At 44.0% G+C, this 20,481-nt stretch overlaps 1 protein-coding gene across 3 annotated transcripts in view; it reads left to right on the forward strand.

The window, feature by feature from the left end:
• Positions 1–20,481, forward strand: part of RGL1 (ral guanine nucleotide dissociation stimulator like 1) — a 255,922-nt gene that overhangs the window by 208,448 nt on the left and 26,993 nt on the right. For all 3 annotated transcript variants that reach the window (XM_015073307.3, XM_053209243.1, XM_015073308.3), the window contains 7 exons: positions 170–354; positions 3,551–3,675; positions 5,082–5,297; positions 9,039–9,142; positions 12,565–12,649; positions 17,783–17,872; positions 20,254–20,340. In XM_015073307.3, coding sequence (XP_014928793.2) covers positions 170–354; positions 3,551–3,675; positions 5,082–5,297; positions 9,039–9,142; positions 12,565–12,649; positions 17,783–17,872; positions 20,254–20,340 — 892 coding nt within the window. The remainder of the gene's footprint in view (positions 1–169; positions 355–3,550; positions 3,676–5,081; positions 5,298–9,038; positions 9,143–12,564; positions 12,650–17,782; positions 17,873–20,253; positions 20,341–20,481) is intronic.

Genomic DNA, 20,481 nt, shown 5'->3' on the forward strand with positions numbered 1-20,481 from the left:
CTTGTCTTCAAGTGCTTTAACTTCATTGACATTGCCAGGAACTTTTGGGTGAATTCTCTGTTGACCCCTGGTTTTGTGAGGTATCTCTGGGTGAGGCCATGGTATCCAGGTCTCGTTTTGAGTCCCCACATCCAGTTGGGTGCAGTGACTCTCCATTTCTCTTTCTCAGTGCAATCGCCTCGATCCTGAGGGCCTGGCTTGACCAGTGTGCAGAGGACTTCCGAGAACCCCCTCACTTCCCTTGCTTACAGAAACTGCTGGATTATCTCAAACGGATGATGCCAGGCTCCGATCCGGAGAGAAGAGCGCAAAATCTTCTGGAGCAGTTTCACAAGCAAGAAGTGGAAACTGACAGTGAGTACTGACTTGATTCCAGGGAACAAGTTAGATTCTGATTCTGTAGTCCTCTTGTTGACAAAATGTTCTCCCTGTACTTGATGAATGACCTTGGTTGGCCTCACAGAGACAAGCTGCTGGGGGGATTGGTGGTGGGTAAAAATTCTAAAGTTTATCTCAGTGCTAATTACAGAGCCTAAGAGTTTTAGAGCCAAGAAGGAGATTTTTAAGACCACCTGGTGTGGCGTGCTCATTATAGATAAAGAAACTGGCCCTGAGAAGTGCATTTCCTCGGGTTTCTTCTAATACCATAAAGAGGATGGTCCTCTTGATGGTCCTTTACCTTCTCTTGTCAACATGTCCCATGCTGAACTTGAATTTGCTTTTTATGATCTGCCTCGTGGCTCCTCTTTCTATCTAATGGAGGAAACCCATCACAACAACCACCACTATTCAGCGGGCGGGGATTTAAATGCAGTTGTGCTCCAGCCCTCACGAAAGTTCGAAAAGCCCTGAAAAAGTGTTTCTCTGTCAGCTAGAAAACGTCACTGTCATTGAGCTTCTCGGATGGCCTCATCAAAGGAAGTTTCTGTGGCTGTTTTTTCCTATTGGAGGAATTGACTGCCTGTTTTCAAGGACAAAGGAAGGGCCACCGCTGCAGGTCCTGGGCAGCTTGGAAATATCAGGCTTTGAAGAAAGTCAGAAAGAGGTTAGGACAGGCTAACCTCTTTCAGTGTGACGATTTATCCCCCCACTGGCCTGCCGGGTGATGGTTGCCATGGCGGCTGACCCACTTGGAGCTTTTGACAGGCATTTCCCTGAAGTGACGCCCGATTTCCTCAGTGAGGGAAAGGAAATGGTTCCTCATCACCGATAAGGGAAGCTGCCTGAGTGCCAAAGAAAATAACCTTAAATTCCAAACGGTACCTGTTGAATGTTTTATGTAGGGGGATCAGAGCGGTGGGTGCCGGCAGGGGGGCGGTACAATCGCATCATTAGAAGCTGACTGCCAAGTACCCGTATCTAAGATGACTTCATCTGCCGGGAATGTTTGAATACCAGGGGCACTCCTCCAGCTGCCGGACCTGAACTCCCTTCAGGCCTCCCTGCCTGTCTTTGAGCCAGAGTGGAAAATGCTATGTTAGAGCCCAGCTCTCTCCCCACTGGGGCTGCCCCTGGCTCCGGGCCTAATTGGGGAACCGGTGGGACCAGTCGTTCATTGTTTCCGACCCAGGACTGGAAAGCAGAACTCATTTGGCAGGCTGAGGCAGGGGAGAGGGAGACTGGCAGGCTGAGGCAGGGGAGAGGGAGACTGCCTGACTTTGGAAAGGCTTTTATGCAATGCTCGAAAATGAATTTTTTTGGAGTTTGGAAAATTTTAATCAAGAAAGCTCCAAACTCTCTGTTTATTAAGCACAGTAGTCATCACGGAAAAGGAGTTTTAGGAGCTTGGTTCTCATGGGCTTATTTTGCCCAATTTCATGCTGGCAAAAGCAAAAGTTTTCCTACATTGTTTTTTAAAAGTAAAATTTTGCTTCAAGTTTTTACTTACTTACCTCTGGAAGAGAGTCAAAAGCGGAAACAGTGAAGGCATGGCCTAGGCCCCAGAGAGAAAGGACTACGTAATCTTCTCACACAGCAACATCCAAGGCACATAGAGGTTGCCGTGAGTGTTTGTTGAATGAATGAGGGGGTCTGACCTTACCACACATCCTCTTGGGCTGGCGTGGGTCAGCCTCTGCACAGCAGAGTGATTGGGATAGATTTATAGAGTAGCTAGCAAAAGGGATGAGAGGCCCATTCTGAACCTTTGCGATTTCAATTGTTTTATTCCTTTGCTGAATTGGAGAGTACCAGAGTTTTGTGGAGGCAGAGTGGTGAAATCATAGGGTTTTAGGTTTTGCTTTTTTTTTTTTTTTTTTTTTTTTAAAGCTCATGCCTGTTTGTGTTCCAGCCTTTGGAGGCAGGCATGGATCCCCTCCTACTTCTAACCCAGCCCCATTCACATGAGTCCTTTCAGCTCCAGGGGGAGGAGTCCATCCTTAAATCACATACCTCTCAGCAGAGTCATCAAGTACTCGTGGTACTGTGACAGGGGGAGTGATGTGGGGTCCACTCTCAGCACCCCTCTCCCCTGGAAAACTAAGGAAAGGCCCCCTCAACTTGATCCGAGATGCGTAAAAGTCTTATTCTACAAAGGAAAAGAGAAAAAGCTTAAAATGTAAACATTCTGGGGGAGTAGTAACGCACTGATTTAAATTTCTGCTAACATAGAACTGAATGCAACTAGCTTTTTTAGTTTTTGTTTTTGTTTTGTTGAGAACAGATTTAACAGGAGAGCAAGGAGTGTGAAGGGGTGGAGGTGTGGGGGATGAGGTTGGAAAACAACCTAGGACAGGTTCTGGGGAGTGGGGGCTGGGGTTCACATGAAACTTCATCCAATTCCACACTCTTTCAAAATGGAGTCTGGAGTTCTGAGCCCATGGGCTGAGTCCTTCAGCTTCTGATTTGGGATCCAAGTAGTTATTATAGTGATTTCCACACCCCTCACTTCTTCAGTCTATGCTCTGTGTAATTTACTAATTGATAATCTTATCCAAAATAAAGCTCAGGTGAATTTAGTTTCAGGTTCTTCTGCTTCATACATAACTTTAGGTGGAAGCTGAAAGTTGCTCCAAACATCTTGAGAATTCTAAGGACTTTCTTAGAATTCTGAGGATTTCATCAGCATTTCTGACACCATATGTCCCATTCTCCTACCTGATGCCTGGCCCGCTTTCATGCCCACTCCTTCCAGGCTTCTGGTTATAAATGGCCAGTGATTAAGAATTGCATAGTTGGGGCTTAAGAAGCAGTTTGATTGGTCCTGAAGCTGAGCAGAGGGTATGAGGGAGCCAAGATGAGGGAAACCCCCAGAATGTAGCCCAACTTTGCTTCTCTAGACTTTGCTTGACCTGGCTGTGTCCCTGGCCTAGCTATCAGTGGTTTAACAAAGGGGTAACATGAGGCCTCTGAACTTTAATAAAGAATCTAAGAACAGATTAAGAAGACCTCCATTTTACTCAGATTAATTGTGCTTACTGTTTTCTCCCTGTGGGTTTTCTGAAGGATTAGCCCTCTTCTTTCTTAATGAAAGAAGTTCAGTTAGACTCTACTAACAAGGTCGTAAACAGTGGCACCAGGTGACTGACTTTTTTTTTCCATCTGTGAACAGATGGGTTTCCCAACACCATCTTCTTCAGCCTGGAAGAGGAAGAGGAACCGGAAGGTGGAGGGCCCGCAGAATTCACGTGCTTCCCAGAAGACCTTGTGGCAGAGCAGCTGACCTACATGGACGCCGTAGGTCTTCTCTTTGTGCTTCCGATGTGCTGCTACTTAAAATGTGGGAAGTGACAGTACTGGTGGGCTGGGGAGGGCAGTGGGGTAATGTGATTTAAGTCTTTTCGAATCCCCAGGAGAGGCTATGCCTGTAAATGCGGAGTGAAGATGGGACTTGAATCAATCATCTGAATAATTCAGGCTTAAGCTCTTCTTGCAAAGCAGGGTGAAGGTGCTTTTTACTTGGCACTCGATACATGGAAGTAAGAATTCTAACTCTCAGGAAACAAAATCTGTCCTGTTCCGTGGGTATTCTCTCCCTCTAGACTCATAAATATTTCAAGATCTGAACTGTTTATTTGGAGGATTGTGAAGCGGTCAAAGTATAAATTAGGATAAAATAAGTTCACTGAATCCAAATGTGACTGTATCTGGCAGTTCATTTCCATGTGTGTCTCCTGTACTTTCCCGAAGTTTGTTAGCCGTGCATATTTGATCTCATCAGTCACATGTCCTAGCTCAGTGTCAGCTGGTAAATAGACTATTATAAATTATCGTGACGGTTTAAACTCTCGTACACTTACTACTTTGAAGAAAGCAGCAAATAAAGTGACAGAGTTTCCATCTGGTGAGCATGCAAATAAAGTATCAGAAGCAAATCAGATAGTCTACGTAAAGTAAATCCCTGTGTTCTCTCTTTTATATAAACCCTTACATGTCTTGCCTTGAATTGCCATACAGATGAGAATCCCGTTTAGTTGACTAATTTGGCTTTGTTTTTGTTCCACGGTTGATAGCGTAAAAGAAAGACCGGAAACTTCATTGGCTATGACTTTTAGGCAAAGTCCTGGAAACCAGGCTTTATGTTCCTCTGTCTTTATTTTACTGTGTGATGTTGGATAGTTTTTCCTTTTATATGCTTATTTTCTTTATTTAAAACATCATGTGAAATAGTGACATTGATGACAGCATCACATGCACTGTACTTTGGAACACTTGTCAGGTGGTCACTGGGCATCCCTATGCATTATACACAATTCACGATCGTGAGCGCCTAGAACGTACCGTGTGTATGATTCTGAGGTCAAAACCACCTCAACCACTTTTTTTTGATTAGTAGTATAGATTTTTACCTATCCTTCAAGATAGGAAAGTCAAAATGTTGTCGGTCACTTGAATTTTCTTTTGGCCGTTGTGTTGTGTTCTGTTCAGTCGAGCAGGTTGAGAAAGAACATGTGGGCTTTTCTGACCAGTTAACATATTAATTATTTACTTTTGTCCATTGAAGTAGACACCACGAGGCAAGTCAAGTAGAAAAGGGTTATTTGTCCGTTTACAAAATACCAATTCACAGATGACCCAGACTATGTGCTTTCCCATATGAAATGTCTGTGTTGTCCTTAAACTCAGCTTCTCTTCTGTTCCAGCAACTATTCAAGAAAGTAGTGCCTCACCACTGCCTGGGCTGCATTTGGTCTCAGAGGGATAAGAAGGAAAACAAACATTTGGCTCCTACCATCCGTGCTACCATCTCTCAGTTTAACACCCTCACCAAATGTGTTGTCAGCACCATCCTGGGGGGCAGAGAACTCAAAACTCAACAGAGAGCCAAAGTCATCGAGAAGTGGATTAACATTGCTCATGTAATTATCTTTTTAAAAATATTCTTTGTATTTAGTAGATACTGGAGACGATTCCTTCTCTCCGTTTAAATGGGTCTATCCATTTGGCTGAAAGGCAATCAAACAACATATGTGAGGACCCCCTGGGTTTTTGTTGCTGTTATTCTTCTTCCAAAGTAAGAAAAAATGGGTCTTTCTTAAATAGGAGCTTATTTTTCCTCTTTATTTTTTAAAAATTTTTAAAATATTTATTTATGTTTGAGAGGCAGCGTGCGAGGGGGGGAGGGGCAGAGAGAGAGGAGACGCAGAATCTGAAGCAGGCTCCTATGCGGGGCTCAAACCCACGAACCGTGAGATCATGACCTGAGCCGAAGCCGGACACTTAACCCACTAAGCCACCCAGGTGCTCCTATTTTTCCTCTTTAAAGAAAATCGGTCCCTTGCTCACTTCTTTCAGCTCATGGGCCTGCACACTGCTGCATCTCCAGGGTGACATATGCCTGCTTTTTCCCTTATAGTCACCAACTGAGTGTCAGTTCTGCCCCGTGTTCAGTAAATACAACTTGATGGTCTAAGTGCCAAACTGACTACTCTTCACCGCAGAATGATCACCTACCTAGGCACCCTTCCAGCACCCGGAAGCATTATGTCTTCTGCAGACTTGAAGAGCCAGTACCTTCTCAGAATCCTGAATCTCTTTCCTGAAGGACTGAGGTGCCCAGATTTCACATTAATCTGGGGCTTTTCTGAGGACCTTCTATCTGAAGGTAGAAGGGCAGAGTTTATTCCTAGGTCTGAATTACATTCTGCTGAGTGTCAGTCTGGGCTCTGGGTCAGCTGCTTACATACTGCATGACTTTCGCTTATCAGTATCTTCATGACTGTGGAAACGTGAACAGTATTCAGTCAGTTGGTCACCAGACATTTCATGTGCTCCTAAATGCACATAAGCTACAATATTATGTAATTTGGGGACATTGTGAGGATAGGCACAATTAATGTAATCTTACAGGAGCCTGTAGTCACACAAGGAAGCCAAGATACTCTGAGATATACTGGGATGATCTCAGCTGAGGCAGAAGAGGAGCGGGGCCCTCCGAGATAAGCTGCAGTGGTGGAGGGAGAAACCACTTCTGGGGGGATTGAGGAGGGCTTCATGGATAGGATGACTTTTGGACTTAGCTTTAATACTAGATAGAATTTTTGGTATTTGAAGATTGAGTTAGATTTTTTTTTTCCTAGACAGAAGAAATTACATCAGCAAAAGCTATGTAATTAACAACAACTTTGAAAAATAATTATTATGTAAATATCTTATTAGTCCATATTCTGGGTTATGTGAGTCAACCCTCAACCAAAACCCATTTTGCTTTCTATCCTAATATACTTTTTTCATTAAGCCCTCCTGTTTAGGGCATAATGTTTACATTTTCACACCCACACTCTCTCTCTCTCTGTCTCTCTCTTTGTATTTTACATTCTCTTTGTTGTCTTTGATCAAAGAGCAGGGCCATAATTGTGCTAGAGGATTTGCCTTATTTTGAATTTTTAGGTGCTTGGTTACCACAGACTTTTTCGTATATGAAAAAAGTAAGAGAACAGTGTCTTACAACTTAGATTTCTCCTATTCTGAATTGAGCTAATTTCTCAAGAGTTATAAAAAGAATTTCTGATAGAGTGGAATAAAGCATGGAATTTCTGCCTTCTCAGAATGAGAAGAAAATATTTTTGTTTTGGCCATAAATGCCATATCTTTTAATCCATTCCACTACTTAGAAAGTCTATAGCAAGAATACAGCATCTGTGTGTATGACAGTGTGGCTCAAACAATGACTTTTGGTCCAAATTAAATACAAATTGTGCACATATGTGTTAATAAGAAATGCAAGTTGAACAATTTGAGGTATATTCCAAATCCCATAGCACATATTTAAAAGCCAGGGGTCTTTGTTCTTGGGGTGTAGTTTCCTAATATTGAGCACGTTGTGTCCCTTGAAATTGTGTGGAGTAATTTAATAAAATAATGAAACTCATAGGTGGTTTCCTGCCAAGATTTATTTTACTTTTCTTGCATTAATCATACTCAGTTTCTATCGAGAGGATATTTGGAAAAACGATAATAATTTTACACACAGAAAATATTTGTGACCTGATGTGATTATATTTTCTTGGGCTGGCCTTGCTGCTGTGTTTTCTTTTTACTTTTGCACCACGTCTCCTGGAAGATACCTCCCTTTCTAGAAATGGGGCCAAATGTCTTTTGTACTCCTTTAAAACCCTTAGCTTAAGCCTCTTTCTGAATAATGTGTTCCATATGTTTATTACAATTTGCATGAAATATCTGTGCCTGAGTTCCTTTATTTATTGCAAGTTTCTTGATTTTTGGAGCATGACTTTTGGATTCTGAACCTTTGTTGAACCATGCTCTCATGGGTTTGGGTTTCCAGACTGACTGTAATTCAGAGTGCTCTCTCTCTCTCTCTCTCTCTCTCTTTCTCTTTCTCTTTCTTTCTTTTCAAATAAGGGGAAGGCATTGAGACATTTAAAAAGAGTGGGCATGACTTTTGTAAAATACTTTGGCCTATACTCTAAGGAAATAATGTTTGGAGGTTTGTTTGTTGGGCATGGTTTTAAGTAGCCGGATTTTGACAAGCTAAGTTAGAGAATGCTGTTTTTCCTTCCTATTCGGGATTAGCATTACTTCATGAATTGACCTTCTAAGCAATGTGCAGTTCTGCCCAACCATTTTGGAATTTCTTGCTTCAGATGTTCTGCACAAAGCCAACCCCGTGCCCACACGGTGTACTCAATTGTAAACAGTGGATAGACTACACTCCCAAATGCCTGCATATGAAACATCTCCTTTGACATAAGACATAATCCACTCTCCCCATGGTGCCAAGAATGGGACTCTCTCCCTCCCTCACTGTTTTGCTGTCCCCGCCATTCATGCGGCAGGACTTTGACTCCAGGGTCACTGGCTGCCGAGGCTATCCACTCGGTGCGGTAGCTTAAGTTTCAGGATCAGAGAGCCTTTCTCTTTACCCAGAAAACAACATCCAGACTATTTCCTGTCCTCCTTGATTTTGTTCTAAAATGCTGCCAAAATGGATTTCATTTTAAAAGCTCCAGCTTATTTTGGAAACAGCGAAGTACCAAGGTGTTTCTGAATGTTTATGACTGTGGCACAAGCCAATTTGAAACGAAATGCGTGTGTATAAAAATATTCCCTCTTGGCTAAGAGCATGAAAGCCAAAGTTCAACTTGTGGTGAATGTTTATTGCCAAGTTATATACACCTCTCTGGGCAAGGGTTGGTCATGAGATGTTCAATACCATCTGACCTCCCGGTGGCCGCTGCCCGGCTCACACTGTGGGTCTAAAGGATATAGTGACCTTTCATATGTGTTTTTAGGGCATCCGTGTGCTTTCAGCAGAAGAAAGTTTGCTTTCCTAGCGTAGCCTTGCAGACTCACCTCCGTTCGTGTTTTTACGAGGAAAGCTGGAAACCATAAAACTATAACAACAACGCAAAAAATATATTAAAGGGAGAAAAACAAGCATACAGTGCCAAAACCTATAAAGTGTTTCGGTGACTGGGGTGGGAGTAAGGAGCTGCTTTTTGATGTTGAGTATTTATACAGCTGCCTATTTAGTGGTAAGAATTCATAGCAGCTGTGATACCTCTAAAACAGGAAACCACCAACTCGCAGTATTATTGATATTTAAAATGCCTTTTATGTTTTAATCACCCTCCATACAGGAATGTAGAATCCTGAAGAATTTTTCTTCCTTGAGGGCCATCATTTCGGCACTGCAGTCCAATTCCATCTATAGGTTAAAAAAGACCTGGGCCGTCGTCCCAAAGTAAGTTCCCAAGTGTCCACTCTGCTTTCTTTGGCTGGGGTGACTTAGTCACTGTATAAATGGTATGGGTCCTTGCCTTCAAAACCCATATTCTGTAACTAGAGAAACGTATTTGAAAGCCTCTGTATGTCCCAGGCAGGGTGCACTTGACACATAATCATTAATGAGTTTTTAGGCAGAGAAGTCAGACTCATCTGCGAAGTGCACCAACATCAAGAGTATTGGCTTTGGGATGATCTGAAGGATGTGCTTGTCATCTAGAGTCTGGGGGGGAAGGGTGTGGAGTGATGAAGTTACAGCAGTGCGGCCATTCCTTCTGGTTATTTCTCAGCCACGCTCCAAAGCCCTAAGCTGTTCCAAGATGTGAGGGAGCATGTGTGTAGATAGGACGCTAGCTCTTGCTGTTTAGCAAGAGTCTACTTACTTAACTTCTGTTTCAGCATGTTAAACGCTATCTTTTTTGTTTTTTGTTTTTAATTTTTCTTAACGTTTATTTATTTTTGAGACAGGGAGAGACAGCATGAACGGGGGAGGGTCAGAGAGAGAGGGAGACACAGAATCTGAAACAGGCTCCAGGCTCTGAGCTGTCAGCACAGAGCCCAACGCGGGGCTCGAACTCACGGACTGCGAGATCATGCCCTGAGCCGAAGTCGGATGCTTAACCGACTGAGCCACCCAGGCGCCCCGAGTTAAACGCTATCTTAGCGATATTAAAAATCCCTAAATGTTCCTGCCTAGGGACCTGACTAACATTATTAACTGGCCATGTTTTATATTGTTTTTCTTCATATTTCTTGGTGTAACCTTTGGGACAATGAACGATATAATGTCCTTATTGTTTCGCCATCTTCATTCCCCTATTTCCAGGGCTTCCCCTGGAGACCAGAGAACTTTTTGCAAAGGAGGGAAAGGTGAAGGAGGAGGCAGCTCCGGTTCCCTATCCACACAGCTTTAGAAGCTGGGGAATATGTCATGGCTACAAACGAGGCCAATTACATTCAACAGGTCTACCTAGGTTTGAACTAATCAAGAAGGCAAGCATATCAGGAAAGAATGTGTAAACTGTTTACAGTCTATACTGTATGTAGTATGGTCGGTTGCAGCCAAGAGAGGGGCCAGCTGGCTTCCCAGGCAGGCCTGCCCCTGTGGAATTGGTGGGTTTGGTGCTTAAGGGTGGAAAGTCTAGGTACTCGGTTTCATGAGTTCACTCAGAGCTGATTAAGCCCTAAGGGACTGACACTATCCAAACTTGCAAGAAACCCAGATAGGTAAACCAGAATTTCATAAATTTTTGCTGAAAAATGAGTGCATACCAATGGGCTCATATTCTCAGAGGAGAGTCTACTTGGGGGAAGTCAAATTACTTACGAAATAAATCTTTGACGAGCCAGCAGAAAAAATTGAAGTGGGTGGTTGTAATGCCTGGTGTTACAGAGCCGTAGAAGCCACAGCCACTTGGAGACTCCAGAGCTCCTTCTCTGTTTATAATACTGTTATCTACCAGAAGAAAACCTGGCAGATAGGCTTTTCAAAGTCCAATGCAATGTTTTTGATTACCACTTATTTCTTGGTTCTTTCTCTTCTTCATTACTTCGAATAGTCAAGCTGACTCTGTAAGTGAAAGATTAGTTAATTGGTTTTCCTTTGCATATAAATCTTATGAAAGATATGGGCATTATAAAGTCCTTAGATGACAGGCGTTCGTAAAATACAATGGGAAAATCAGATGCATGCAGAGTCCTCATGTTCAATAGCCCCAGAGCCCTCTCCTTGCCCTCATCACCGTTCCCTTACTGTGGTGTCAAAAACAAAACCAAAGGGACGGTCAGGTGCTAAAATACCACCTGTGCCTGGTTGCAGTCTTCTGTGATTGCAATGAAAGGTGATCCTGTCTTTCTGTGGTAGTTGATAAATAGCACGCTGTGGAAAGTCACTTAGCCAAAAGTTCCTGCACAGCAAATTTGAGGCTAAAACACAAATGAAAAAGTTAGTGGAGCTGGAGCTGAATCTCTTGGTTACCATGTGAGAAGGTTCATTCTTTCAGTTGGCTTTGTAAACTATTTCACCACAAAACAAACCTCAAAGCCACATTCTGGCTTGGTTGGATGGGTGTCTGGTTTGTTTCTTGGTTGGTTCATGTTTTAGTGTCACAGTTTCTAGAGAAGACACTTTCATACCAGCTTTCCATGTCTTTCATTGATAAATTCAAGGGACAGGGTTAAGATACCTTATTCGGTTATCACTTTCCCTATAATCCTTTATGCTAATAACTTTCAGTGGACAGAAAAGACGTGTTTATTTCTGTTCATGCAGGCCCACATGTAATTAAGTTCTTAATTATTTTTTCCAAAATGTAAATAGCCTTACTGGTTTTCTTTATTATAACAGTGATATTACACTCATTGTAAAACAAATAAGTTAATGGTGGCTTTCTCATGATAATGAAATGCTACGTATAGAGTGATACTGTCCCGTTAATTCTTTGCCTTCAGAGTCCTCCACTCACTAACCCTGGAGGGGTGCAGAGTAAAGCATGAGGCCCGTGGACATGTAGTAGACTGGCAGAGGCAGAGTAGACACTTTGCATATGTGATCCTGCTGACTTCACAGCAGTCTTTCAGAGGGATTCCTAGAATTTTCATTGTATAGGTAAGAAAGTGGAAGCCTAAGCAAGTTAAGCAAATTGCCCACAATCACTTGGGGAGTGAGTGGCAGAGCGGGGATTTGAACCCACTCCCCTGACCACAGCCTGTTCTGCTTCCATATGTTATGGCTCTGAGATGAGAGCACCAGGCTGTGATTCAGGAAATTTAGTCTCAACACTTAGCATTGGCAACGTGGACAAGTCCCTGACCTTGGCCAACATGATTTCTCAGGTCCTGCGGGGCTCTGTGTGTATTCTGAGAAAAATTTTTTTAAAAAATTGTTTTTTAAGTTTATTTATTTATTTTGAAAGGAGAGAGAATTGGAGGGAGAGAATCCCAAGCAGGCTCCGTGCTGTCAGCACAGAGTGCAGTGCGGGGCTCGAGCTCACCAACCTTGAAATCATGACCTGAGCTGAAATCAAGAGCCAGATACTTAACTGACTGAGCCACCCAGGTGCCTGAGATTTTTTTTTTTTTTTAAGAACATGTCCCAGTGGAACAACTTGATACCCCAATTTAACGATCCTTTTTTATGATTATAATGTACATGGTTAGAAAAATCCGTTTCTTCACATAGGTGACCATGTCTACCTTAAAAAAAAAAAAAAACACCCTGCATGAACAAAGCCATTGGCTTCATCTGCGCTCACATCCCTCACTGATCCTGAGATCAGTGTGATCCCTCTGGAGCCATAGGTAACTAAGAGCAGCAGGGCCCAAGGTGTGGGACTTTCACTGACTCTTTATTTGTGAATATTTTCTTAACCCCCCTCACAGGGACCGAATGCTGATGTTTGAAGAGCTTTCAGATATCTTCTCTGACCATAATAACCATTTGACCAGCCGGGAACTCCTAATGAAGGTGGGTCTCTAGGTGGGGGTGCTGGGTCACATTGTCTCCAGCTCTGGAATCCCTTCAAGGCGGGAGTGGCTTGAGGGCTCCTTACATTCCTACAGTCCCAGGAGAAAGCCTGAAGGGACTAGAAGGCAGAAATTTTGTGCCCAATCTAAGGAGCTTGGGGCTGAGAAAACTGAAAGTCCAGTCCTTGGCTTCCCGGTTACACAACCAGATTGTGAAACTTGTGCTCCAGTGTGTATCTGTTCGAGCTGCTCTGCAGATAGGTGGGTGAGAGGCCCTGGAGTACCCCTTCTCAGCAAAACATCTTCTAGAATGACAGAGACCAAGCCTGCAATTCCACATCCTTTATCTGGACTAAATTGCACAGTCTGTCAGCAGTATTTATTGAACGCCAAGTGAGTGCTGACTTCTGAACTACAGGCAGGTAAAAGTGTAGCTTGGTTTATTTTATTTCTCCAGACATTTGTTGAGTGTCCAATATTCGTAAAACATTGGAGCAGCCTCTAGGAATATGAAGGTGACCAACACAGACCCTGTTTTCAAGAATTCATCCTCTGGGTGGTGGATGTTGGCACTAAACAAGAACAGTCAAGTAAAGGTACAAATAACAGGTTGTGAAGGATCATCAGAAGGGAACATAGGCCAGATCCTATCTTCACAGCCTTTCTAGAAATTTACTGTGGATAAAAATCTACAGTAGATTGTATCATCCTTGTTTTGCAGATAGCCAAGACTCAGAGAGGTAAATAATACCTCTTAAATCACACACCTGGTAGGTGGTGGAGCTAGAATGTGAACCCTGCCTAGTGAGACTCTAAAACCTGTGTTTTTATCACTTAGCCATAAAACTGTAAATTCCTACCACTTAGGAGTAGGGGATAGGGTAGATCAGAGAAAACTTCACAGAGAAGATAAATTAGTCATTGAACAACTGTTAGTTGAACATTCATTATATACTAGGCATCACATGGAAGGCAGTCTCTGATCTTAAAGAGATTACAGTCTCATGGTGGAGGCAGAGAAGTAGACAATTATAAAATCGTATAACATGCATTACCATAGGGGGAAGCTGTGAACTGGGCGATTAGAGGATATGATCCTTGTCCTTGGTCTCTTTTTCTGTAAATTGGAGACAATAAGAGTATTTAGTCCACTGACATCATAGAATTGTTTTGAAGATTCACTAAGAGAAAATATTTGAAAGCACTATGCAAATGTGTTTTTAGTATTTGGCATGCTCTGTGCACAATATGAAGCCAAAGTATGCCTAACAAATGAACGCGAATGAAGTACGTGCTACATGTGCAAGCTTAGAGCAGACACGTGGAGTAGGGATGCAAGTCTAGCGGAGGTGGGGTTGCCGAGAAGAGGCATCCAGTTGATGACTGTTAACATTAGTCATTCCTATAAGGGCGTCTGTTATGGTCTTCCTGACTGTTGTCCTTCTAAGTGCTACTCCTCCTTCAGGTCTCACTGTGGACTCTGCTGGGTACTCAGACTGTCTCCCTGCCAGTCTGAAAGCCTCTTGCAGGCAGGGACTGGGTTTGTTTTTTCACTGTTACATCCCTAATGCCTAACACAGCGACTGGCATGCCGCAAGTGTTCAGAAACTACATTCACCTGCATGAATTGGTGGGCCTTATGAGTCACATGACTTTAAGAACCCGCCCACTCTTAGCCCTTCTTGGAGTAGGTGATATGAGCAAGGCAGTTTCTGCTGATGCTGACTCTGGATTTGGCCTACCTGACTAACTGCACACTAAACAGTGCTTGCTGAGATCGTGTTACTCCCTGCTTCACATCCCCCTGGATTTGCAGACTTTAGATGGAAACTCATCTGGCTGGAAGGAGATGGCTTAGTGGTCTCCCTGTCAGTAATACACAGCTAGACTAACTGGAGCCACATATTCAAATCCCAATAGCTCTGAGTCATCCTTCCAATGTAGATAAATTGAATGCTGTGCAGCTGATTGCCTAGTGGCAGTCTTCTGGCTGAAACCTCAGAAGCAAAGCTATGTGTAGACATTAAAGGTCCTGTAAACTTTTCTTAAATGTAGAACTTTACCCTAGTGCTCTTAGTTAAATTTCTTATACATGGCTCAGATCCCAAGGAAATGAAAAACTTGGCTATGAATTCCTGTGGTCTGTGCATTATCATTAACGATAGTGTAATGTTCTGGCCAGACCATATGTGTATGTAGGTCCTTTTCCAGTCACCTTTGTTGATCATTCTTCATATGAAGTCTATAATTCCGAGTGTTAATTCTCAGCACAGTTGTTAAAAAAAAATGAAATCAAGGTACTTGGGTTCTCAAAAGAACCACTGAGAAAAACTGCTGGCCTCTGTTTCTAATATGATTTACAGTTGGGTAATCTTAGTCTTAAAGACCTGTCTTCTCTTCTGCTTCTTGGTGGATGTCATGGTCCACCTCTGTGCTGTTATGGCTGAGGTATCATAATAATTAGCAAAAAGCTAAGGTTTTCACTGTAATTGTTGGAAAAAGTGTTTTTATTTTTCTCAAAGATTATCTTTTTTTTTTTTAAGTTTATTTATTTATTTTAAGAGAGAGAGTGTGAATAGGGAAGAGGCAGAGAGGTTGGGGGGGGGGAGAGAGAATCCCAAGCAGGCCCTGCACTGTCAGCGCAGAGCCCAATGTGTGGCTCGATGCGGGGCTTGAACTCATGAACCGTGAGATCGTGACCTGAGCCGAAATCAAGAGTTGGATGCTTAATTGACTGAGTCACCCAGGCACCCCTCAAAAATTACCTTAAACCTGTCACCACCTTATGATTTCTGGAACTTCGATAACTCTGAGCAGATACATTGTAGAGTCTGCGAATTTTAAAGCAGTAGGAAAGCAGAATGCCACCAAATCATCCTGGATCTTGGGAATCTTGGTGAGAACTCTCCCTGGTTGAACAGATATAAACAACCGTGAAAAAGGCCTAGGAATTTGGCTGTGGTAGAGATGGATATGTAGTGAAGTTCCAAAACATACTGAAGTCAGGGTTGGAGCAGAGGCTGTTAGGACTGTGAAGGCCCTTTCAGATAGTTACCATTAATTTCTGGGCTACCACGTAAGCAATGCTGATTGAGAAGAATCCAGTGCCTGTGGAACAGCCTGGTAGAAGAGACCCCTCTGAGGCCCAGGAACAGGATGGCTGAGGGCAGCTGATCTCTGTCAAAGATAGAGGTGGAGAGAAGGTGGGACTCAGGTGAGAAATTTTCACTAGAGAGGGAGGGGAAGGGGAAGGAGAGAGAGGTGCAGGAGGACAGATACCAAACAGAGGGGGAGGGAATGTAAGAAGGAAGAAGGAGGTTGATGGAGAAAGAGAGATCTGGAACTCATCCCAACATGGGCAGTCATTAAGGGTAGCATTTCCAAAGACGTGAATGTAGTACAAAACAAGAAGGTGACTTTGGCAGAACGAGGAGGCACTAAGAGCCTGAGCATGGCCGGCAGAGGATCCTAAGGAGCCGGAGTGAGGCCATCAGCAAACCTGTGAAAAGTTCCAGGGAGTTTCAAGGGATTGGTGGTGTAAGAGCTGCGGAGCGAAGGATTTGGGGCAAAGAAGGAGAAGACTGACACCGTTTGAGGTGCAAGTAGTAGGTGTTCAATTGGCGCCTCATCTGGGAGAGCTGGCACCAGTCGGTCTCTTGAGTTACTCAGCCGGGAGTGGAATCTCACTGTCTAGAAACGCGAGGTCATGAAATGAGCAAGCCTGTTGGCTTGCTCCCAGAAAGGAGCGCTGTCCTGAGCGCTCTTCCCTTCTCTCTCTGCTATTCTGTGGCTCTCAGGAGCCTTTTAACCTGTCAGAAATCCTTCTTAAGAGTTTTAGATATATCTTCAATAATTTCTGCACACAATTGACGAACTGGAAGGGAACCAGAGGGACTCACACAGGAAAGGGACACTTACCTTCAAGTCAGACAGAAATGATTTCTCACTCCAAGCAAATTCTTCAGAAGACGGGAGGGCTCATCACCACCTAGCATGGGAAATGGCACATTTTAGGCCGCTTTCATTCATTCCCCAGGATAAAACTCTTAAGTAGGCATTCGTTAAATGATACCGCTCCTCATTATTATTTGTAATAGGGAGAATTGCAATAGATCATGAGTCACTGCAGGTTCTGGACCCAGGTTAAGGCAGGTGAATGACAGAGGCCACTGGTGCCTCGCTGACATCGGAGAGGCCAAGTCACTGCAAAAGATGCTTTTGCAGCATGTGGCAGGGAAAGGTCACATGCCGTGGTGATATTATAAACCCCAGGAAGACTGACCGAGGAAAAGCTACTGTAGAGCTTATGCCCAACTGAATTGTGAAATTTGCCCCCCATTCATACAGTTCCTGGAAAATGAGAACTTAACAAGACCTTGAAACCACAAAACCAAAACACTGTGTTCAGTCAGCAAACTGGAGTTTAGTCACTATTGTGGAAGGGTTTGTTGTAACAACAGACAGGAGGAGAGAAAGGGTAGCCGTCCACCCTCAGGCGCCAGGAGGAAGGATTGACTTGTAAGAGTTCCAAACCTGAGGAGCAACTTGCGAGGATGGATTGGGCGAGAAAAATGGGGGAAAAATGTGTGAAGGTCTGGCTTTCATAGATTAGTGCCGCACCATGATACTGGACTTCCTCAGAAAACTTCCGGTACAAAAGTTTCCTTTAGCTAAGAAATACCACAGAAATCATCCCTTTTCTTTCACAGAATGCTGGCACATGTATTTCAGGCCCAGATCAAGAAATCACAAAATGTACTGAGGAAGCGATCTTCATTTCCAGGACATGTGATTACTCTGAGTGAAATTCGGGATATGTAAAAATGGTCTCCCGTTTTGGGAATTGCCTGCCTTCTATTGACCATTGATGTTATCCCCGAAGTCAGGGTTCTTCTTACAAAGCAGGGGGAAAACAGGATAATCGGAGGCCAGCAGACCTTACTGCAATCAGACCACTTGCAACAAGCCAGCCAAACATTTCTATAAATTCAGCCCAGAGCCTGCTGGAGGCCTCTTCATTTTGCGTGGCACCGGGTGGTTGTGCAGAGGTTCTGTACCGGAAGCTAGAGGCCCCTGTGTTTCTTCCTAGTGGCCTTCTCCATCACTCTCCTCTGTGTGTGCTTCTGTGTCGTAGGAAGGAACCTCAAAATTTGCAAACCTGGACAGCAGTGTGAAAGAAAACCAGAAGCGGACTCAGAGGAGGCTTCAGCTCCAGAAGGACATGGTACGTATGGCCCCCGGTCTTCCCCGAGGGTCCATCAGAAGGCAGCCCTATGTGGGCGGTGGGGCTCCTGCCTGGCACCCCGTCTACAGGATGCCCCCGCTTTCAAGAACGGTCTCCATCCTCTACTTCGTGTATGCTCAGCAACCCTGGGAGGTCTGTAGCAGAGACCTTGTCACTCCCGCTCCCATCTGACCCAGTGGCAAGTAAACACTGAGAGTCACAAATCTGAGCGTTCTCTGGAGCGTTTGTTCTTCTAGAGGTAAGGCAGAGTCTGCCGCGGGTAGGCTCCCTTCCCTCTTGCTGGCTTCCTCCATCCACTTCTGCACTTGGAAGCTGCTGCTACCTTGGCGTTGGGACCTCCTGGGCTTCAGTTCCCCAACAGGAATGCCTCCTCTAGTCAACTTTGGACACATGGTGACCCAGGACCTGAGGAAAGTGTCTTCTCCCAGGAGGACTTGGTCCACATACTGGCAGATCTTTTCGTTTGTTTGAAACCCTCTCCATTTTCCACTTTCCATACTAATCCCAAGGACTAACCAGACCTTTTTTTTTTTCCCTCGTTTTTCAGTACTGAAAGGAGCACCATACCTTCCTCCTTAAGACTGAGAGATAGTTACCATCTTTAGCCTTATTTTAAAAACTCTTCTTTTAGCATGGAAGGGGGAAAACAGAGAGAGGAGATGAAAGACTGACAACCTTTCTCCTCTTCGGAAGGTTGGACATAAATCAGAAACGTTAAGTTTGAATGATAGGACTCTTCTGTAACATAAAGCCGGTAAAACATTTCACAGCATTTCAGACTTTTTTTTGGTTGTCCAAAGATAAGTTAAAAATAGCTATTAAAAAAATTATTTTAGTTCAGGCTGAGACCTTGTGCTCATAACAGGGAAGGACAAAACTGCCTCTGAGAATGAGTCCTCAAGGTGAACCTCTGCCGGAAGTTCTGGCCAAGAACTCCTACTTAGAGTTTTATCCTTCTGTGAACACTCTCGAACATGTATGATCTCCTAGCCAGGCCTCACACGGAGCAGCCTGGTCTTGCCCTGGCTGAGACATTGTTTTCTTCCAGAACTTCCATATGTGCCTGAATGATGTGAGGAGAAGGCGTCCCTGCAAGCCCCTTTTTATTTTCTCTTCGGAATGGTTAGTGCCTCAGTGGCCTTAGGGAGAATTGACATGATATCAAAGGAAATTTGGTGACATCCATACTGTGTACACCTGCAGTCGCAGTGATTCTACCTTCATTTCCAAGGGACAATTTTTTTTTAAGTGAACTTTTTATTATGGAGTTTACAGAAAAGTTCCAGATAATACATAGAGTTTCTGTGAAACCCTCACTCCGTTTCCCCGATTGTTAACACCCTCTCTCACTGTGGCACATCTGTCAACACTAAGGCACTAACACCTGCATGCTACTGTGAACTAAAATCCAGACTCTGTTCGGACTTCACCACTTTTGCATTAGTATGCTCTTTCTGCTCCGGGAGCCTGGCCAGGGAACCACACCGCGTTTAGCGGTCCTGTCTCCCCAGTCTGCTCTGCTCTGTGATAGTTTCTCGTGACCTTGACAGTCTTAGGGAATACTGTCTTGTTATCCTTAGGATGGCCCACGGTAAGAGTGTGTCTGTGCTGTTTTCTAGTGAGTATGCTGAGGTTATGGGTTTGGGCGAGGACTATCACAGAGGTAAAGTGCCATTCTCATCACATCCTATCAAGGAGTGTGTGACGTGTGGTGTCGTGGGTGATGTTCGCCTTAGTCACTTGGTTAAAGTAGTATTTTGCCAGATTTTCCACTTTGAAGTTATTAGTTTTCCCTGTGCCACCTCTGTACTTTGGAAGTGAGCCACAAAGTCTAGCCCGAGAGATCATTTTAATAGTGACACTCCACCGTCTTGTGGCATCCAGTCTCCTTCAGTGTATGGCGTTCCACTCCTACCGATGGTGAGGCCATTCCAAACCACCAGGAGTATCCACACACTCTGAAAGAGAAAAGGCATCCCTTGAACAGCGTGCATACAATATGAATCCTTCCGTGAACACCCTCGAACGTACTTGTATGATCTCCTGGCTGTAAGGCTTGTTTTCATAACTTTGAAAGTTAGAGATTGGGTGATAGAATGCCTGTCTTTTTTAGAAGTTTTAAAAACTTCATTCACGGAGGTTAGCCCTAATGGCCCCAAGTCAGGTCTTGAATGGACGGTAACTTTTCTCCAGATGTTGTCAAAGCCTACCTGGCCATTCAGAGATTGCCGCTTTCATCTATGAATGGTCACTTGCCCCGTTTGGCCAACAATAGGCTCATTCGCCTCCGCGCGGAGGCTGTTGAAACCCTTCAACTTTTCAGTCACGACAAAGACCATTTTGCTGTGCTTGCTCTTCAGGGCGTGATGCAGGGAACTGTGCCCTACCTGGGCACCTTCCTGACGGACCTCACCATGCTTGACACTGCTCTTCAGGACTACATTGAGGTGAGTCGTGTGCACCTGGTGACTCGGATACCCAAGAGAGAAATTCACTTAATTGGTGTCTGTTGAGGGCCCATTATGTATCTGGCACTGTGTTCAGTGCCACGAGTAATACAAAGAAGAGTAAGTGGCCCACAGTTCAGT

The sequence above is a fragment of the Acinonyx jubatus genome, chromosome E4 (assembly GCF_027475565.1).
Source record: "Acinonyx jubatus isolate Ajub_Pintada_27869175 chromosome E4, VMU_Ajub_asm_v1.0, whole genome shotgun sequence".
In the NCBI taxonomy this organism is placed as follows: Eukaryota; Metazoa; Chordata; class Mammalia; order Carnivora; family Felidae; genus Acinonyx; species Acinonyx jubatus.